General features: G+C 34.8%; 1 protein-coding gene across 1 annotated transcript in view; it reads left to right on the forward strand.

Moving 5' to 3' along the window:
- The first annotated feature begins 1,587 nt into the window (after positions 1 to 1,587).
- The window catches only part of LOC148230729 (beta-1-syntrophin-like), an 87,212-nt gene continuing 73,394 nt past the window's right edge, over positions 1,588 to 15,405 (forward strand). Inside the window, exons 1-2 of the mRNA XM_088193940.1 lie at positions 1,588 to 2,183; positions 12,229 to 12,426. Coding sequence (XP_088050066.1) covers positions 1,694 to 2,183; positions 12,229 to 12,426 — 688 coding nt within the window. The 5' untranslated portion in view covers positions 1,588 to 1,693. The remainder of the gene's footprint in view (positions 2,184 to 12,228; positions 12,427 to 15,405) is intronic.

The raw sequence follows: 15,405 nt of genomic DNA on the forward strand, positions 1-15,405 counted from the left end.
ACACCTATAATTAAAATTCACCAGTCTTTCGAAAATATAGACTTAGAACTTAGACATTCACCAGAACATTTAGAAAGCGACGTAGATTACTTTTTTTTTACTAACAATAGATAGAAATCATCATGGTCAAGATTAAAATGCCATTTGTAACGACCATGATATTTTTGGTTATAGTTGTGCTCGAAACAAGGACTTATCTCCATTCATAAAGCTACCAGTTCAAATAATAACTTATAGCTTGCCACCCTATATAAATACTCACGCGGCAGAAATAATGTAGCGTAACCAAGAAAAGGAAAATGCCGTAATTCGGCAAAATAAATTTGTTCATAATTTGTCAAAGTCGCTCGCATAAAATATATAAAAGGGTTTACAAAGAATCGGACTTCACTTACTCTTTTCTTCGAGGAGCACTAAAATATCAGGACATTTATTTATTACAGGAGCACTGACACCTAAGGGGGGGGGGGTGGCCAGGGCAGCAGCTCCAAAAGGGGCGCCATTTGTTACAGATAGGGGCACCATTTACTCCGAATAAGTGCGCAGTTTAATTATATTTAGCACGGTATCAATATCTTCTCATTTTTTTTGAAAAGATCTTTTTTTTAACTCCCGCAAAAAAATATTTTTATATAATAAAAACACCGAAATGCTTTTAAAACAAAATTTTTTGTGACTATCTTTTTTTTATTAATTTGTCCTTATTAAAAAACGTCCGAGATAGTTTGTTGAAGATACATTTTCATAACAACCTTTTTTCTCCATTAACTTCCTCGGACAAAATAGATGGATTTATTTTAAACAAAAAAATCCGCTATGACATTTTTTAGCTCTCTTAAGAATTTGTTCTCAATCAAAATTTTATGTTTTTTAGAGCCCAGGGCGCTGAACATTATCGGGACAGCTCTGCTTGATTTTAAGGTCAAAGACCCAAAATCATCAAAGTCGTTCATAACTTCATTAACTTTATTTTATTTATAATTAGCTTCCCTACAAAATAAACAGTGTTTATGATTCAATCGTTTAAATAATTAGGATTCACGAAGTGTGTACTGTTTTTGAGTAATTTTATTTATTTTCCCAATAACTGAGAAAAATTAAAATTTTGCGTGTCTATCTGAAAAAAAGTAATACTATTTCTGGTGGAGGAAGGCACCAGTATTTTCTTCTCATCCCTGTTTTATGATTTATTTTGTATTGCTTTTAATTTATCGGTCTAATATGTTAAAATTCGATAAATCTATCGCATAATTTAAATTCAATACTGACTATCGATTTTTTTTGCATGACCGGAAACGAGTTCGTGTGTTTGAACGCGCGGGCGCTAGGCACCGCCTAGCGTCGATCTGACAGCTTTGGCCTTAAAGCGATATTTTTCGACCAGCTTGAAACGTTTACCTAATAATTATTTTATTCCGTGCTTTTAATAAAAAAATTGCAAACATTCCTATGCGTGGAATTGTTTATGCGTTGTGATCGTTCGATAGATAGAATTATTTCGCAGTTCGGAGCGCCGCGAAGCTAGTCTCGCTTGTGCGCGCTGGCAACACTGGTGTGTTGTGTCTGTGGGCGGCGCTGGGGCCCATCGTCTCGGCGGCGGCGCTCGCGGCCGGTCGCGTCGTCGTATGTTCGCGTTCGCGTCTGCGTCTGCGATGCTGTTCAGATAACGCACGCTCGGACAGCAGTTCGGATCATGGTGGAGAACGGGCGAGACAGCCCCGGCTCTGGCAGCCCGGGGGCGGTGGCGGAGGCGGGGCCCCTCGAGACGCTGGTGCGCGGCACGTGGTACCGCGTCAGCTGCCGGCTCGAGGACGACTACCTGAGCGTGTGCCTCGACGACAGCTACGACGCCTCTACGGCGCTCAACGGCACCTTGAACAACAACGCGGAGACCCCAAACGGGGATTTCGCCGAGGTGCCCGACTCGGTCGCCAACCAGAAGCGGCTCGTCCAGGTCGTCAAGTCGGACAACAACGGCCTGGGCATCTCCATCAAAGGCGGCGTCGAAAACAACATGCCCATCCTCATCTCCAAGATCTTCAAAGGCATGGCCGCTGACCTCACGGAGCAGCTGTACGTGGGAGACGCTATACTCTCGGTGAACGGAGAGGACCTAAAAGATGCCACTCACGAGGAAGCGGTCAAGGCGCTCAAGAGGGCCGGAAAAGTTGTGCAGCTTGAAGGTATATCGCGAGTGATAGTGTTTAACTTAACGTTTAAACAAAAAATGAGTCAGTGTAAATATAATGAAAACAAAACAACAATATTAATATGTATGTATACACCTTACACGATTAAACGTCACACGAGTTTTGACAACTGTGGCCATAACATAACAAAAATCGACCATCATTGGTGTAAATAAATACAAATTATTATGCTTTGCAAATTATATTACAATATTTAGAATTCAATTTTAATGACAACCATGATTATACTCTCTGCAAACCACAAAACACTATAATTTTACTTTGGTGTAATTTCGGTTTTGTGAAGTGCTTTGGCGTTTGATTTTTGACACTTTTAGTCGTACGATCGATAAGTGGATCGTTTCTGTTGCGTAAATTAAGCTCCAAACAAACTTATTAACGGCGATTATTTGCTTTTCGTTAAGTTCATTTGTCATGATTTTTTGATTTAAGTAGTCTAGAACTCATGTTATACTAATGCCTAACTTTTGTGAAAGCTCTACAATTGATGTGCGTAGTTCTTATTGAATTCAATTGTTTGTTATTGACTGAAGAAGCACGCCCACAACCTTATCAAACATGTAGTGTGTATCCTTGTAATTTACTATTAATCATGTTAGTTATAGCGTGATGTCTATCACAAAATAAATTTACTCTTTTAATTTCACACCTTTTAAACATCACCTCTTAAAAGCTATTGCATTTTCTTGTTTTATGCACAGATTATGCTAAAATCCATAGCAGAGTATAATATGCTAGTTGAAATTCTATATTCCATTATATTCGAAATAATTGACAAACGAAAGACCATATGAATTAGTCTACTCAATGTGTCTGTTTTCATAACTTATTGTGTAAATATATGCATTGATGTGATTACTGTTTATATTTTTTTTTATTATTTTACACTGATTTTGATAATTTTATATATTCTCAAAGCATTAAAAAAATATTTGCCTTAAATATGATACTCGTGTTTTTCGCGTCAGAATTTTAATAAGGTTGTGGTCAGAATTTATATTAAAAGTCAGAATTAAGGATTGCAATAGTACTGGTATTACCAAGATAAAAAACAGTAAAATATTTTCGAAAATACGGGCTGTAAATCTTTCTTTCTTTTGGAACAGTAGTAACTCTAGGATAAGATCGTATTTGACAAAATATCGTCTTATGGATGTTTCCTAAATTTGTATACCAGCGCCACTCGCCAATTTATTCCAATATTACTCATTATTTTTTGTCAGTTACGATTACCCGAAAGAAACTTATGAGTAAGTAGTGTGTAAAAAATTATAATATGTTTGTTCAAAATGCAACATATTAAAAAAAACAGATTTATATGATTGATGCTTGCGATATTTATGTGATTGAGGTATGATTTATTTATATTATTTTATTTTAATTATTGCACATTTAATAATTATTTTAAAATATCTAGATTATATTAATTTTTGAATAATTTATCTCTTATATAATTATATATTTCTACTCGCTTTGTAAGTTTCATAAATTAAATTTGAGTTATAAATGCTTATGTAAATATAATAGAATAAAATATACGTAAATACTGCATAAACTCTTTAGTTCCAGACATAAAAGCATTTTTTGTGAGGTAATACAAAGTAACAACATTTGTTATTGCGTAGATTATATTTTTCATATTTATTTACTTAAAAAATAAAAGATAAATCAAGTTTGATGTAAAAACCACCCGTCAACACATTTTAATTATTACTAATATTTAACACCTATGCTTAGTGAAGCATATTCCGTAGACTATTTGGGTAAAAATATGTCTGAATGGAGATAAAAATGTACAAATAATAGAAAAAAATTCATGTATGCAATACCTGCTTTTATTGTCACTTCGCCAGCCATCCCTATTATAAAAGTAGGTGCAGTCGTTTTTTTGTTATATAACAGAATTACTGGGAACAGCTAGGTACCATTTAACTTGCCTGAGATAAAGTAAATATCGAACATGTTAAATTTGCAAAACAATTTGCTCCGATTGCCGGTGAAATTTTTTGCTTAGTTAGGGCGGGCCGATATTTTGGCTCTTGTGGACTAAGAAGTATATTATTCTACTTTGATATCTACACTGATAAAAGTATTTAGGTTAATCTCCGACAATGAGCATCATTTTATTTTACGCTTTTGCTTTTTAGCAATATGGACGTCGTCGTTTTCATAGTTCTAATCCATGGAGATATCGTTTTTAACAAATAAAATGTATAGATTTCAACAAAATGTATGGTAATCGTGACATTTTTAAACAGAATTTTTACTGTGTTCTTCAAAACTTATGATTGTTTCCTCCATTTTTCATACCTGAGTAGTAATGTAACAAAGCATTATCACATGAATTAGTTTCCTTGAACACCATCTCAATGTTTATATTTACACAATCAGTTATGTAAGTATAAACATTGAGATGATGTGATGCTTCACATTTGGTCTATGAATTAAGATCTGAGAGCAGCCGAGTATAAAATAGCGTTAGAGATGAAAGGAACGCGAAATAGGACAAATATCTGTTGAACCAGTTAGTATGATTATTATAAACACTTGATTCTTGTATGAAATGGTTTAATTCAATAGGATTTGTGGGCTTCTCTTACTGGAAATTTGGTCCAGATTTATATGACGAAATCGCCACTTTAATTTAACATCCGACCACTGAACGTAACATTTCGAAAATAGTCTGTTTAGAAAATTAACTTTACCCAAATAGGTGGATATAAATTGTAATTGTATATCAATATTTTGTGAAATCAGTGCTGGATATTCACTTTTCAGGAAAAGCCATAATTTCCTAATGATCTCTTTTTAAAATCAGTCTTTAACATAGAATCATTTTCCTTTTCTGTTAATCTTTCTTTATCAAACGTGTTTTCATCAAAATTATTACGTACCCAGTCAAACTCTTTAATATAAGAAAATAAAAATCTGGTTTCTTGAAAAATCAACATGTGTGTGACTAACATATTTTTAAGTTTTATCCTATCAGCAAAATCATAGAGGCATGGAAACTTTACAAGTGATTTAATAAAACAACATTTTCATAAAACTAGAAATTTTATTTATGTCATTAAAATGTTCGATTTGCCTTAAAAATTGAGGTTATTAATTTTTTCAACAATATACGTAAGAAAGAAAATGATTAAAATGAAATTTTCATTGTTAAATTGTTTTGCGAGTATTTCTCTGTTCCATCAAAAAATATATAACTGGATTTCATGCTTAGGTTCAAAGAAACGACGTAAAGTTTTGCCACACAACCATCTCACACCTGTGTGCAAAACTCAGTTGTCATATTCAGATCCCACTTCGTTGCATATGATGGAAAACAATCTGACTTTTCAGTCGACTTTTCAAAGATACCTTCTGTAGTATGTTTCTCGAGGGGCTAACAAGAATTAAAAATATATAAAAAAAATCTTACAAATTGTTATCATTGCGTTCCATTGTTTGCGCACCGCTGATATATAGTATAATTTAATACAACACGAAGTAATGTAAAAAAAAACATGACACTGTCCTAGGCTTTGTGTCAGGGGTTTTTAGAACATTAATAAAGAAAAAAAACTTTGTTATTTAGTAATGTTTTGCAACAATTTGAATTACGTTTGAAATCCTCTTTTCGTGTTTGTATCTGAAAGATCTAGTCGTTTCTGAAACTCTGGATTTTAGATGTCGAGCTAAATTAGGATTTACGAGAAGAGAGAAGCGGCTGTTTCTTCGACCTTTTCCGTGTCGTTGGTTAGCGACTCCTCTTAGTTCGAGCTTGTATAAACTCAGTTGGAGAGTTTGGTTAAAGTTCTTGCGAGTCTCGAATAGAAGTTATTAATTTGGGCGCTGTGCATCCGTATTTATATACATAGCTAGCATGCGGAGAGTTTAGTAATCGCCCATTTTTTCCTACGACAATCTGGGGTATAATTGGATTGGTATTTATTGGCTGCTTCTTTGATTTTATACGTCTACCGTTAGTCGGTGGCTTCTCTTGGTTCGAGTTCGAGTAAACTCCGAGTCTAAGTTGGGGAGCTCTGGTTGAAGTTCTTGATGATGTTGTCGGGCTTTGTACTATGTGTATCCGCTTTTGAACACAATGCCAAACTGGAGAGATTTTGTTCGGAGAGACGGCAAAACTGCAACTGTCAATTAAGACGAATTGGGAGTGTAATTAAATTAGTTGTATTAGTTGCGTGGAGTTTTAAACAGGTAGTCTTGCCATTCGTGCAGGTCACGAACGGCTAAGGTTGCAAATTCCTTAAAATTTATGATCGACACTAAAATACAAAAAAATACTATTAAATTAAATATGAGGAAATTGATAAAAATAAAAATCATCGAATTTTTTTAAAAATTAAGGGTTTTATTTTCTATTATTTTATTTTGTAGTATATTGTTTATAAACATATTTACCAACTGGTAATGGAATACAAAATCCCTTAAGGGCTCATTTTTTCATTGATGGAAATTATAATGTTGTGTATCGTATATACATTTATGAAATGTATTTGATATTAAATACTAATACAAATTTTAATTTAAAAAAATTGTATAATACGTTACTTAATCATTTAGTATTTTTCAGGCAATAATCTGCATTTGATTTTATTTTAGTTTATTACTTATTGAACATTTTTCATAAATTGTGAGAATATTTCCATGTGCTATAATTACGCTATGTTGATAAAAATGCTGATTTTACATACTTTTATGGTACACGTATATATTGATAAATATATATTTTATTTTTCGATTTAAGACGATTTTGGTTTAATGTCTTAGACATACAGAGATGTTAAATGAAGCTTATAAAGATTATTTATTGCGTATCAAAAAACATTGATTGTTTTGAATATCTTCAAAGATTTTTTTAATTATTAAATATATAAATAAATGATAATTTTGGTCAAAAATATAAAAAAGCTAATACATTTTAATTTGATGTTCAACAGCCTGTACAGTTTTGATGGTCCATTGAATGACCAATACCAGAACGGTTTTTGACTCACTTAAAATACGTGTATATTTTATTATTATTTTTTGTCTAAATATTTAGAGAAATCGTCACAATCAAACAATATAATATATTATCATTATTAAGATATTTTTAGATTAATATTAAGATCTTTAAAAACATTAAAAGCATTAAAATCTGATCGATTCGTTTCTTAGTTTTTTGTGAGAATTCTCTGTTCTTCCACGCTGTTTAAGCCATTTGGATCAGTCTTTGAATATCTGCCCCATACCTACATTTATTGTATATTGAAGAACTCAAATAAACAAAATCTTTCATTGTTTGAAGGCTCTGAAGTTTGTTTTTAATAATGTGACTGTTCTTACTTTTATCAGCAGTCTTACTTTCCACTCGTACCTAGTGAAATAGTTCTACTAGCTCATTTTTTTATGTTTCATCAGAACATTTTCATTATCGTCTAGTCCTCCAGAGGACTATTCATTCCACTCATTCCGTAGGCATAGATTTTTATGTATGAGTATCATTGATATCTCTACACATCTGCTGGAATATTTTACAAAAACCTTTAATTAATACTGTGCTTTTCATTATTATTACAAATTGATTTTACTGCGGGGTATCGGTTATTAGCTTCCGGCCCCTATAAAACAAATTTAGATGTATGTAACTATTTAACGCTAGCTATCGACCTGTTAGCTATGATAAAAAAAGTTGTTTGTGTTGGTAAGATTGGCGTATATACTATACACAATACCCTCCCAGCCTATTTTGTAGGCTTTCTATTTTCGCCCCGTTTGGATGTATTTGCAAATTGTGATCTAAGGATCACAATGTATTATACATAGTAAATGCATACGTAGCAGATACATCCTCTTAAAGGAAATGATAAAAGGCGAGATAAAGTGTTAACTAAATAACTTCCATAAACGATTGAGTCTGCTAAATATCTTTCTATATATATGTAATTGGCCATCCAAACCCATTTTGATATATTTCAAACAATGGGTGCTAGTATTAGAGTGATGAGCCATTAAATACATTGTGTTTCTAATCTGGTTCATAAACATACCTATGTTTTTATATCATGATATATTATTCTTAAATTGTAATCACTTTAGTATAAAATTTATGGTTAAAATTGCTCAACTTTACTAAGCACATGTGCCGCATAAGACCGACTAGATTGCTTGTTCGTTAATTTAGCTCCATTAGCGAGGTCCATAATTAATTTCGCGTAATGCGAAGACGGCGCGCATCCGATTGTTTCCCCATATTTTCCGAGGAGTAGCGTAGTACATATCATTGTATCATACCTTTCGAAAGTTATCATTGTTTAATGACTCTCGTCCCGGGTTTTGTAGGCTCTCGCTTCTGGGACGACCGACCGCAACTCATGAATAAGCGGACCCAATTTGAGCTTCGTTAATTTTATATGACGTACCCGTCGGCGATGATACCTCTGAAAAATAGCAACTCGTACTTAAAATCTTACCTTTCTTCTTTTTAGTGCCTTCACTTATAATACAAGTGGTAGGTGATTTACTGCTGAGAGTAAATTTTCTGAGAGCAAAGTTGTCTTGCTTTTATTCGTAGCATGATGCGTTTTTGGACGTCTATAGAGCATTAGTACAAACTAAGTGCATAAAGCCTTGATGCTGTATGGTATATAAAACGTATCGATGAAGACTGCGGATGGGCACGCATGAAAAACATTTTCACTGCTCTTTATAGCTGAAGAAAGTTAATGCGACACTGACGGATTGAGTCCAGTCACTCTTTGTGAAAAATAGGTCCACTTACATACGTTAATCGGTAACATACGTCCTTCTGAAAATTTATTTTTAAAATAAAGTTTTTTTTGCATGTTGTTACACAATTTTTTAGTTAACACATTTGCTATTTTAAATTATCATGTTTAAACCAAATTGGTGGCAGACCGTCATTAAATGTAGGTAAAACCAACGCTCCTTAGAACAATGCAAAGGGTTGCGAATGCGATTCGACACATAATGGCCCTATCCTAGGTCTTTCAGGCTTTCGGGCCACGCGCGCATAAAAAATACATTAAGGTTGTTTCGGTTGCGTAAAATTGCTTGATCTATATATTATATTTATTTATTAAAATACGGCCATCATGACTTTACAGGTAACAATGATTACAATGATCTAAAACAAAAATAAATAGATTATTTAAGTGCGAATGTCATCTCCGAAATTGGCATGAAAATAGAAGAAATTTTCACAGCTCCTTTCATTAATTTAAATAAATGTTTGGCAATATACATAAAATTGAGAAGGCCTTCGACAAGGTTTGTCATGGTAATTGTTAAAAAAATGTCGGATATTGGTTGCTCAGATGATTTAACTCGGTAATTCTCGATTGTAGATAGTTCGAAGCTTATAGGGGCCGATTGACGAAATAACATTTCACCCTATCGGGGGTTACTTAAAGGTTTAACTTGCTCTTTACGTTATTTATTAATGATATAAATACGGCAGTTACAAATTCCACTTTTTTCTGTATGCAGATGATTTATAATTGTTTAGATGCTTTCGATCTGTTGCAGACTATTTCTCTATGAAGTGAATTTGATTCTCTATGGAGATGTGCTTCTGCCAACTGTCTCCCTTTTAGTGTCGGAAAATGCCATATTGTGTTATTTTCTCGATCTCGTACGCCATCAAAGTATCACTACGGAACGTTTTAGCAAAAGAAACCTCCACTAAAAATCTCAGAAAGCAAGTGGAGGTTCTCTTTAAACGTAATTGACGCTAAATAAAGGCTTTGTTATGAGAAACGCGTTTCATTTTGATTATCCATGAGCTATTAGTGTCCTCTATGACACTTAGTTCGCAGCATTTTTGAATCAGGATCTATAACATGAAATTTCCGAATAACCAAACACTTATGATCTTAATCGAAAAAGTTCGAAGAATATTTTTAAGATACATTGAGATTTTTTGTAAGACAGTCTTTTTTATATGGGATGGTTTGTAAGTCCGGTAGAAGTTCATCTCGATAGTTTATTGATACAAATTCATATGTTAAAGTCTCCAAATGCTTAATAGGTATACAGCAAATACATTATTTAAAAATTATGAGCTCCATGTCGCTCTAAGGCGAGGGCTACTTGGCTCCCCGCTAGAGCCGGCCCTGTATACATTATTCTATTTAATGTCAACTACGAGGAGCTGGTCCGGTTCGTAGACGTGACGCATTGGAGAAATCTGTTAGGTCACGATGGTTTTAATTTAATTTAAATAATTAAATAATTGTATAGATTTGAACCCTCGACCAGTATGTTCAAAATCAAAATCGTTTACATTGTACCATCGCGTCATTCCGCTTAAGCTAGTCGCAGGTATGAAATCTGTCGATGCTTTTCTCGAAGGAAATTATTTTTGACTGTAGGCGTTTCGAAGTTTGATTTGTTTGACTTCGACTTCGGATACTTTCGCCGAAGTTTGCGAATTTTCTTAGCGCTTCGTCGGCTCTAGTGGAAATAATTAAACGGTGCCGGATTACGATGATTTCTGTGTCGGAAAAGAGATTAGGCTATTTATTATATCTATAGATATCTATAGGCGTAATCTTTGTCAAAGATAAATGAATTTTGTTGAACGAACAATCGGGACGGACGAGTCACGCATGTTATTTTCAAGCTTGGAAAGTGTTTGTGTAGTAGAGAAGAAAAGCGTAAGGGATATATATGTATATATATTCGTTCTGGTGAAATGGTACCCGCGGGACAGGAAAACGTCTAAAAGCTGTCCGAAGTCTCGCTGGACGATGAAATAATGGCTGAAATATCAAGGAGTAGGACCTTAAAAGATTGACATGATCATGAAATAGTTGGCCTTTTAGCGCTTGAAACTGGGTGAAGTAATATTATAAATTCAATACACAATTTGGCCGTAAACGTCGTTGTCTAATCATATAATCAAGTTGCTGATTTTAGCAAAAGTTACTCTTTTCGATATTGTACCTCGCACTTTTCGGGATAGGGAATTTACATGGCTAGTTAAAACATACACTGTGAGTACAAAGTTATTGCGATTGTGGCCTGGTGTACTCTGGTAAGTTAACCGGATTCAAAACCTGTGAAAGTGTAGAAACTTAAAATTATGTTTAAATTGTATTGTAGTTGAGCTCTAAACTTGTGTACTTTTCTTAATAAATATATTTTTATTGCCTTAATTTGTCATAGTGTTTAATATTATATCGTAGTAAACGTGATATTATGATCGTATTTAATACCGTGAAGAAGTATTATATTAACATTTATCTATTATGTTGGACGTTAAAGGCGTTTATCGGTCGTCATGTGTCGATTTAGCCATCGTTTTTGTGGTTTCGCCCACGCAACTATAACTTTCGCTCAATTCCAGTTTATGTTAATAATGGCTATCGTAAACTAAAAGTCTTTCATGGTATTTCTCGCCCTTCATATAATATCAATTTGAGTTAAAATTGATTTCGTTTAATACATTTTCGTCGAACGAATTTCATTTGGTTCACTCTGGTATGCGTATATGTATACTATATATGTACGTACATGCGATGATTGATGTTTTCCCACGTGCCAATCAACGTTGTGCATTCGATGAAAAATTCCTTTGAGACTTTGAGGAAACTTCACCGGAATTTCCGTTTGCGAATACGTCGGTAATAGAAATTGTGAAGGTCGTACGAGTTATGTTTGCGTAGTTGGTTATCGCGGATCTTAACGAGTTTTGCGTTTTAAAATTGTTGACGATTTGAAATATTAGCGAAATATGATTATTGCTTTGAGGTACAAAATCCATAAACATATGGGAAATTTTACACGGGCTGTAAATTTAATTAGGAGTTTGCATAATTGTTTTTTACTTGGTATTTTAGGTGTCAAATGATAAAAAAACTAACATGTAGAGAGTAGTATTACATGGCGTCATTTTAATAATGTTAAAACATATCTGTCTCAATAGTTTATAGTTGAATTACAGTTTTGCCACTAGTATATTAAGTTTAAGGCTATCATATTAATTTATTTTGTATGTTTGTTGCAGTTAAATATTTACGAGAAGTCACCCCATACTTTAGAGCGGCGAGCATCATCAGCGAAGTGGGATGGGAGCTCCAAAGAGGATTTCTTTCGGGGGCGCCGCCTCCTCCGCCCGCGGCTCGTGCCCCTCGTCGCCCAGACGCTAGACACGTGCCCCTTTTGCTAGCATATGTAGCAAGAGGATTAAGACATCCCGACACAGGTACTAAAACTCGCCATACACTTGTATGTTTGAGCTATGATATCTAGTATGGCATTATACAAAGCTGTGGTAGGTTTAGTTAAAAAAGTCTCAACTTAAGCAATGGTTAGATGTAAACGCTATAAAGGAACTTCAACCACATATATTACGAATCGCCGTGGTCTTTTGAAGACTGGTTCTGTCCTTTCAATATAAAGAGAGAGAGAGAGAGTCATTGATTTTTTAATTAAATACCTCATTATTTCATTTGCAGTAGCCTTTAAATTCGTTACTAGATTAAATAGTGACGTGAACAGAACGTCTCCCTGTCGAGCCCTATGTTCACATTATTGCTTGTGTATCACGAATCGAAAATAAATGGGTATCTTGATACGATTAACTGCTTGTTTTAAATCAATCCTAGGCATGAAAAAACGAGGCTTTGCTGCCGTGACAAATGAGGCCAGAATCTCAACACCCGTTTGATTGAAATCGAATCGAGACCGCAAATAGCGCCGATCCGCGTCGCGGTCGCGTAACAAACGAGCGCAATTCATAAACCACGATCGATGGTCACGTAGAATCGAGTGTGATGGAGAACGCACTTCGCACACTACAATACAGACGAACAGGAAAAAGAGCGAGAGATAGAGGGAGAGAGAGAGAAAACGCCCCTGTCTGCGAGTCGAACAGGCGCGAATAGAAATAAATTGTTCTCATTAAAGAAAATGTATAAAATTCGTAAAAGTCTGGAAGCGGCTGCGGAGAGGGATGCTGCGGCGTGATGAATGACTATGATGTCGGAGGAGCTCGCAAAAAGCATGAACAAACTCGGGGTGAGAAATTGTGAAAGTTTGCGAATCGATTCGACTGCGCGAGTGTATGCAGTATATAAAAGAGGCGGCTTATCGCAAACTCTTGCTCGGTTTACTCGCGCCCGATTGAACCCGTGAAACGTATAATTGATACGTATACTGATTGGGCGTTGATCGACTGTTAAACGGTACTAATTGACTACGCAGAAAAGTTGAACGCTAACAATTATACGTTTTAAACTAATTAAAGAATTCCCCGTAAACGACCAGAAATTAAGTAGCTCCTGCTAGAAAATGTGTTGTAAGTTCTTTTAAAAAATACTTGGAACATTTTAATGTGGCTAGTTCTCTAAAACATTAAAGAATACATAGCACGAAAGACCAATGGCGTTCTTAAATTTATATCTTATCTGGGGGATGAGAATCAGTAATTTATTATAATTATGATTCCAATCGATCACTTCAGATAAGATTTTCCCAGCTTTTATCAATCTCATTAAAAAATACAGGCGGTTAATTCAAGTCGAGCTTAATTTACAATTAAATATAAAGCACCACAAATAATGAAATAGAGAACTTGCAAATTACAATGTTTCGCGTTGAATTGTACAAGTCGTATGTAGTCGCTTCAATAGGTTGCGTCGGTAGGTTATTTTTCAAGTCGTCGGTACATGTTCTCGAGCGCATGTTTTGGATATGATGCTCAATAGAAGGTGAAGCGTTGTGAAGTCGAGTGTGTCTAGTCTGGTTGTGTGCCGTGTTATATACACCGTCATGTGGGAACGCCGTATCACAAAATTTTCGACTGTTGCTAGGTCCGCCGGCACCGCTCGCATGACTTCAGACGCGCGTCGCCGTGTATCTTGACTAGGGTGTGCTATATTCGTATTACCGATACCGGTAATACCGGCATTGGTATAAAGATCGATTTTTGATATTATCGGTAATACAAAATGAAATAGTAGTAGTACCGTAAAAAAAACTTTTTTTAAATCCGTACATTTCATTTGTTGAAAATGATATCATTCATTAGATGAACTTGTTGAAAACGATATCTGTCATTAGATGAACGATTGCCACTCAACACACTAGCGAAGACCCTCAGACTCTCAATACTGATATTGTCGCCTACGTTCCTCTAGAATTTATTTAATAAATTATATATTTATAAAATGCAGACGGGTCAGTACTTTTCAATAAATTAATAAGCTCGTCTCCGAATTATAGAATCAATTGTATTAAGTTTAAAAGCTAACTGTTGAATTTCAGAACATTATATTCTGGCGTTCTTCAAGGTTTAATTTTAGGACAGTATGAAAGTGAATAAGAACGACAGCGCTCTTATATAATAATAAAGAAGGTTCAACGTAACTTCCAGTCTTCGATCCTTTGACCAATGCTGGTAATTCAAGGGTGGAACTAGACTCTGGCGTGTGTAATGGCGTAACGGTAGAATCAAAATTGTATCCATTTGGCAACGTAGTTGTTTTTTGGAACATACTATTCGGCGAATTCTAACGTTTTGTTGGTCTAACGATTTTAGTTTAAATCTATAATAGAAAGGCTGTCCGTGATATTTACGAAGGGAATACTTTAGATGTAAATGTTACAGATCTACTATTAATATTATAGCTGAATTTTATCGGAAGATCAGAATATGATATAGAATATAGAAATCCAAGCAGTGATTGTAGGTCAGACCAACGGAGGAATATTACACGCAAAAATAGCAGTGTCACATAATTGTTAACTATTACCCTAATAAAAATTGTTAATTTTTGCTCTCTCGCATTTGAAAAGACAGTTGTAATGTTAGTATTACCTTCATATGTCCACATAGTTCGCAGTATTATATTCTACCCTGAGCTCAACTACTGTTAGCAGACCGTTCGGTCTGTGAAAACAGGCACAACGCACAAAGAAGACAAATATCCATTGTTGCGAATTTTCGACTAAGCTCTCACGTTTACCCTCAGCTTTTAGACATTTTTAATCAATCGCTTCGATTCGACGACCCGGACTTATCTTGCATCGCCGAATCCGGCGTCACATTCTGAATAATAGGAAAAAAGAAGCCATCAGCGCGGACCTCTATACTACAAAGAAAGCGTCCGACGGTCGACAAAGGCGTCTTTGGAGTGATCTCGAATAGGCGAAGAAGGGAAGAGAGAAAAATCTGCGAGAT

This window comes from Plectrocnemia conspersa, unplaced genomic scaffold, assembly GCF_051122295.1.
Source record: "Plectrocnemia conspersa isolate PC_06_02 unplaced genomic scaffold, ASM5112229v1 ptg000010l, whole genome shotgun sequence".
NCBI classification, from domain to species: Eukaryota; Metazoa; Arthropoda; class Insecta; order Trichoptera; family Polycentropodidae; genus Plectrocnemia; species Plectrocnemia conspersa.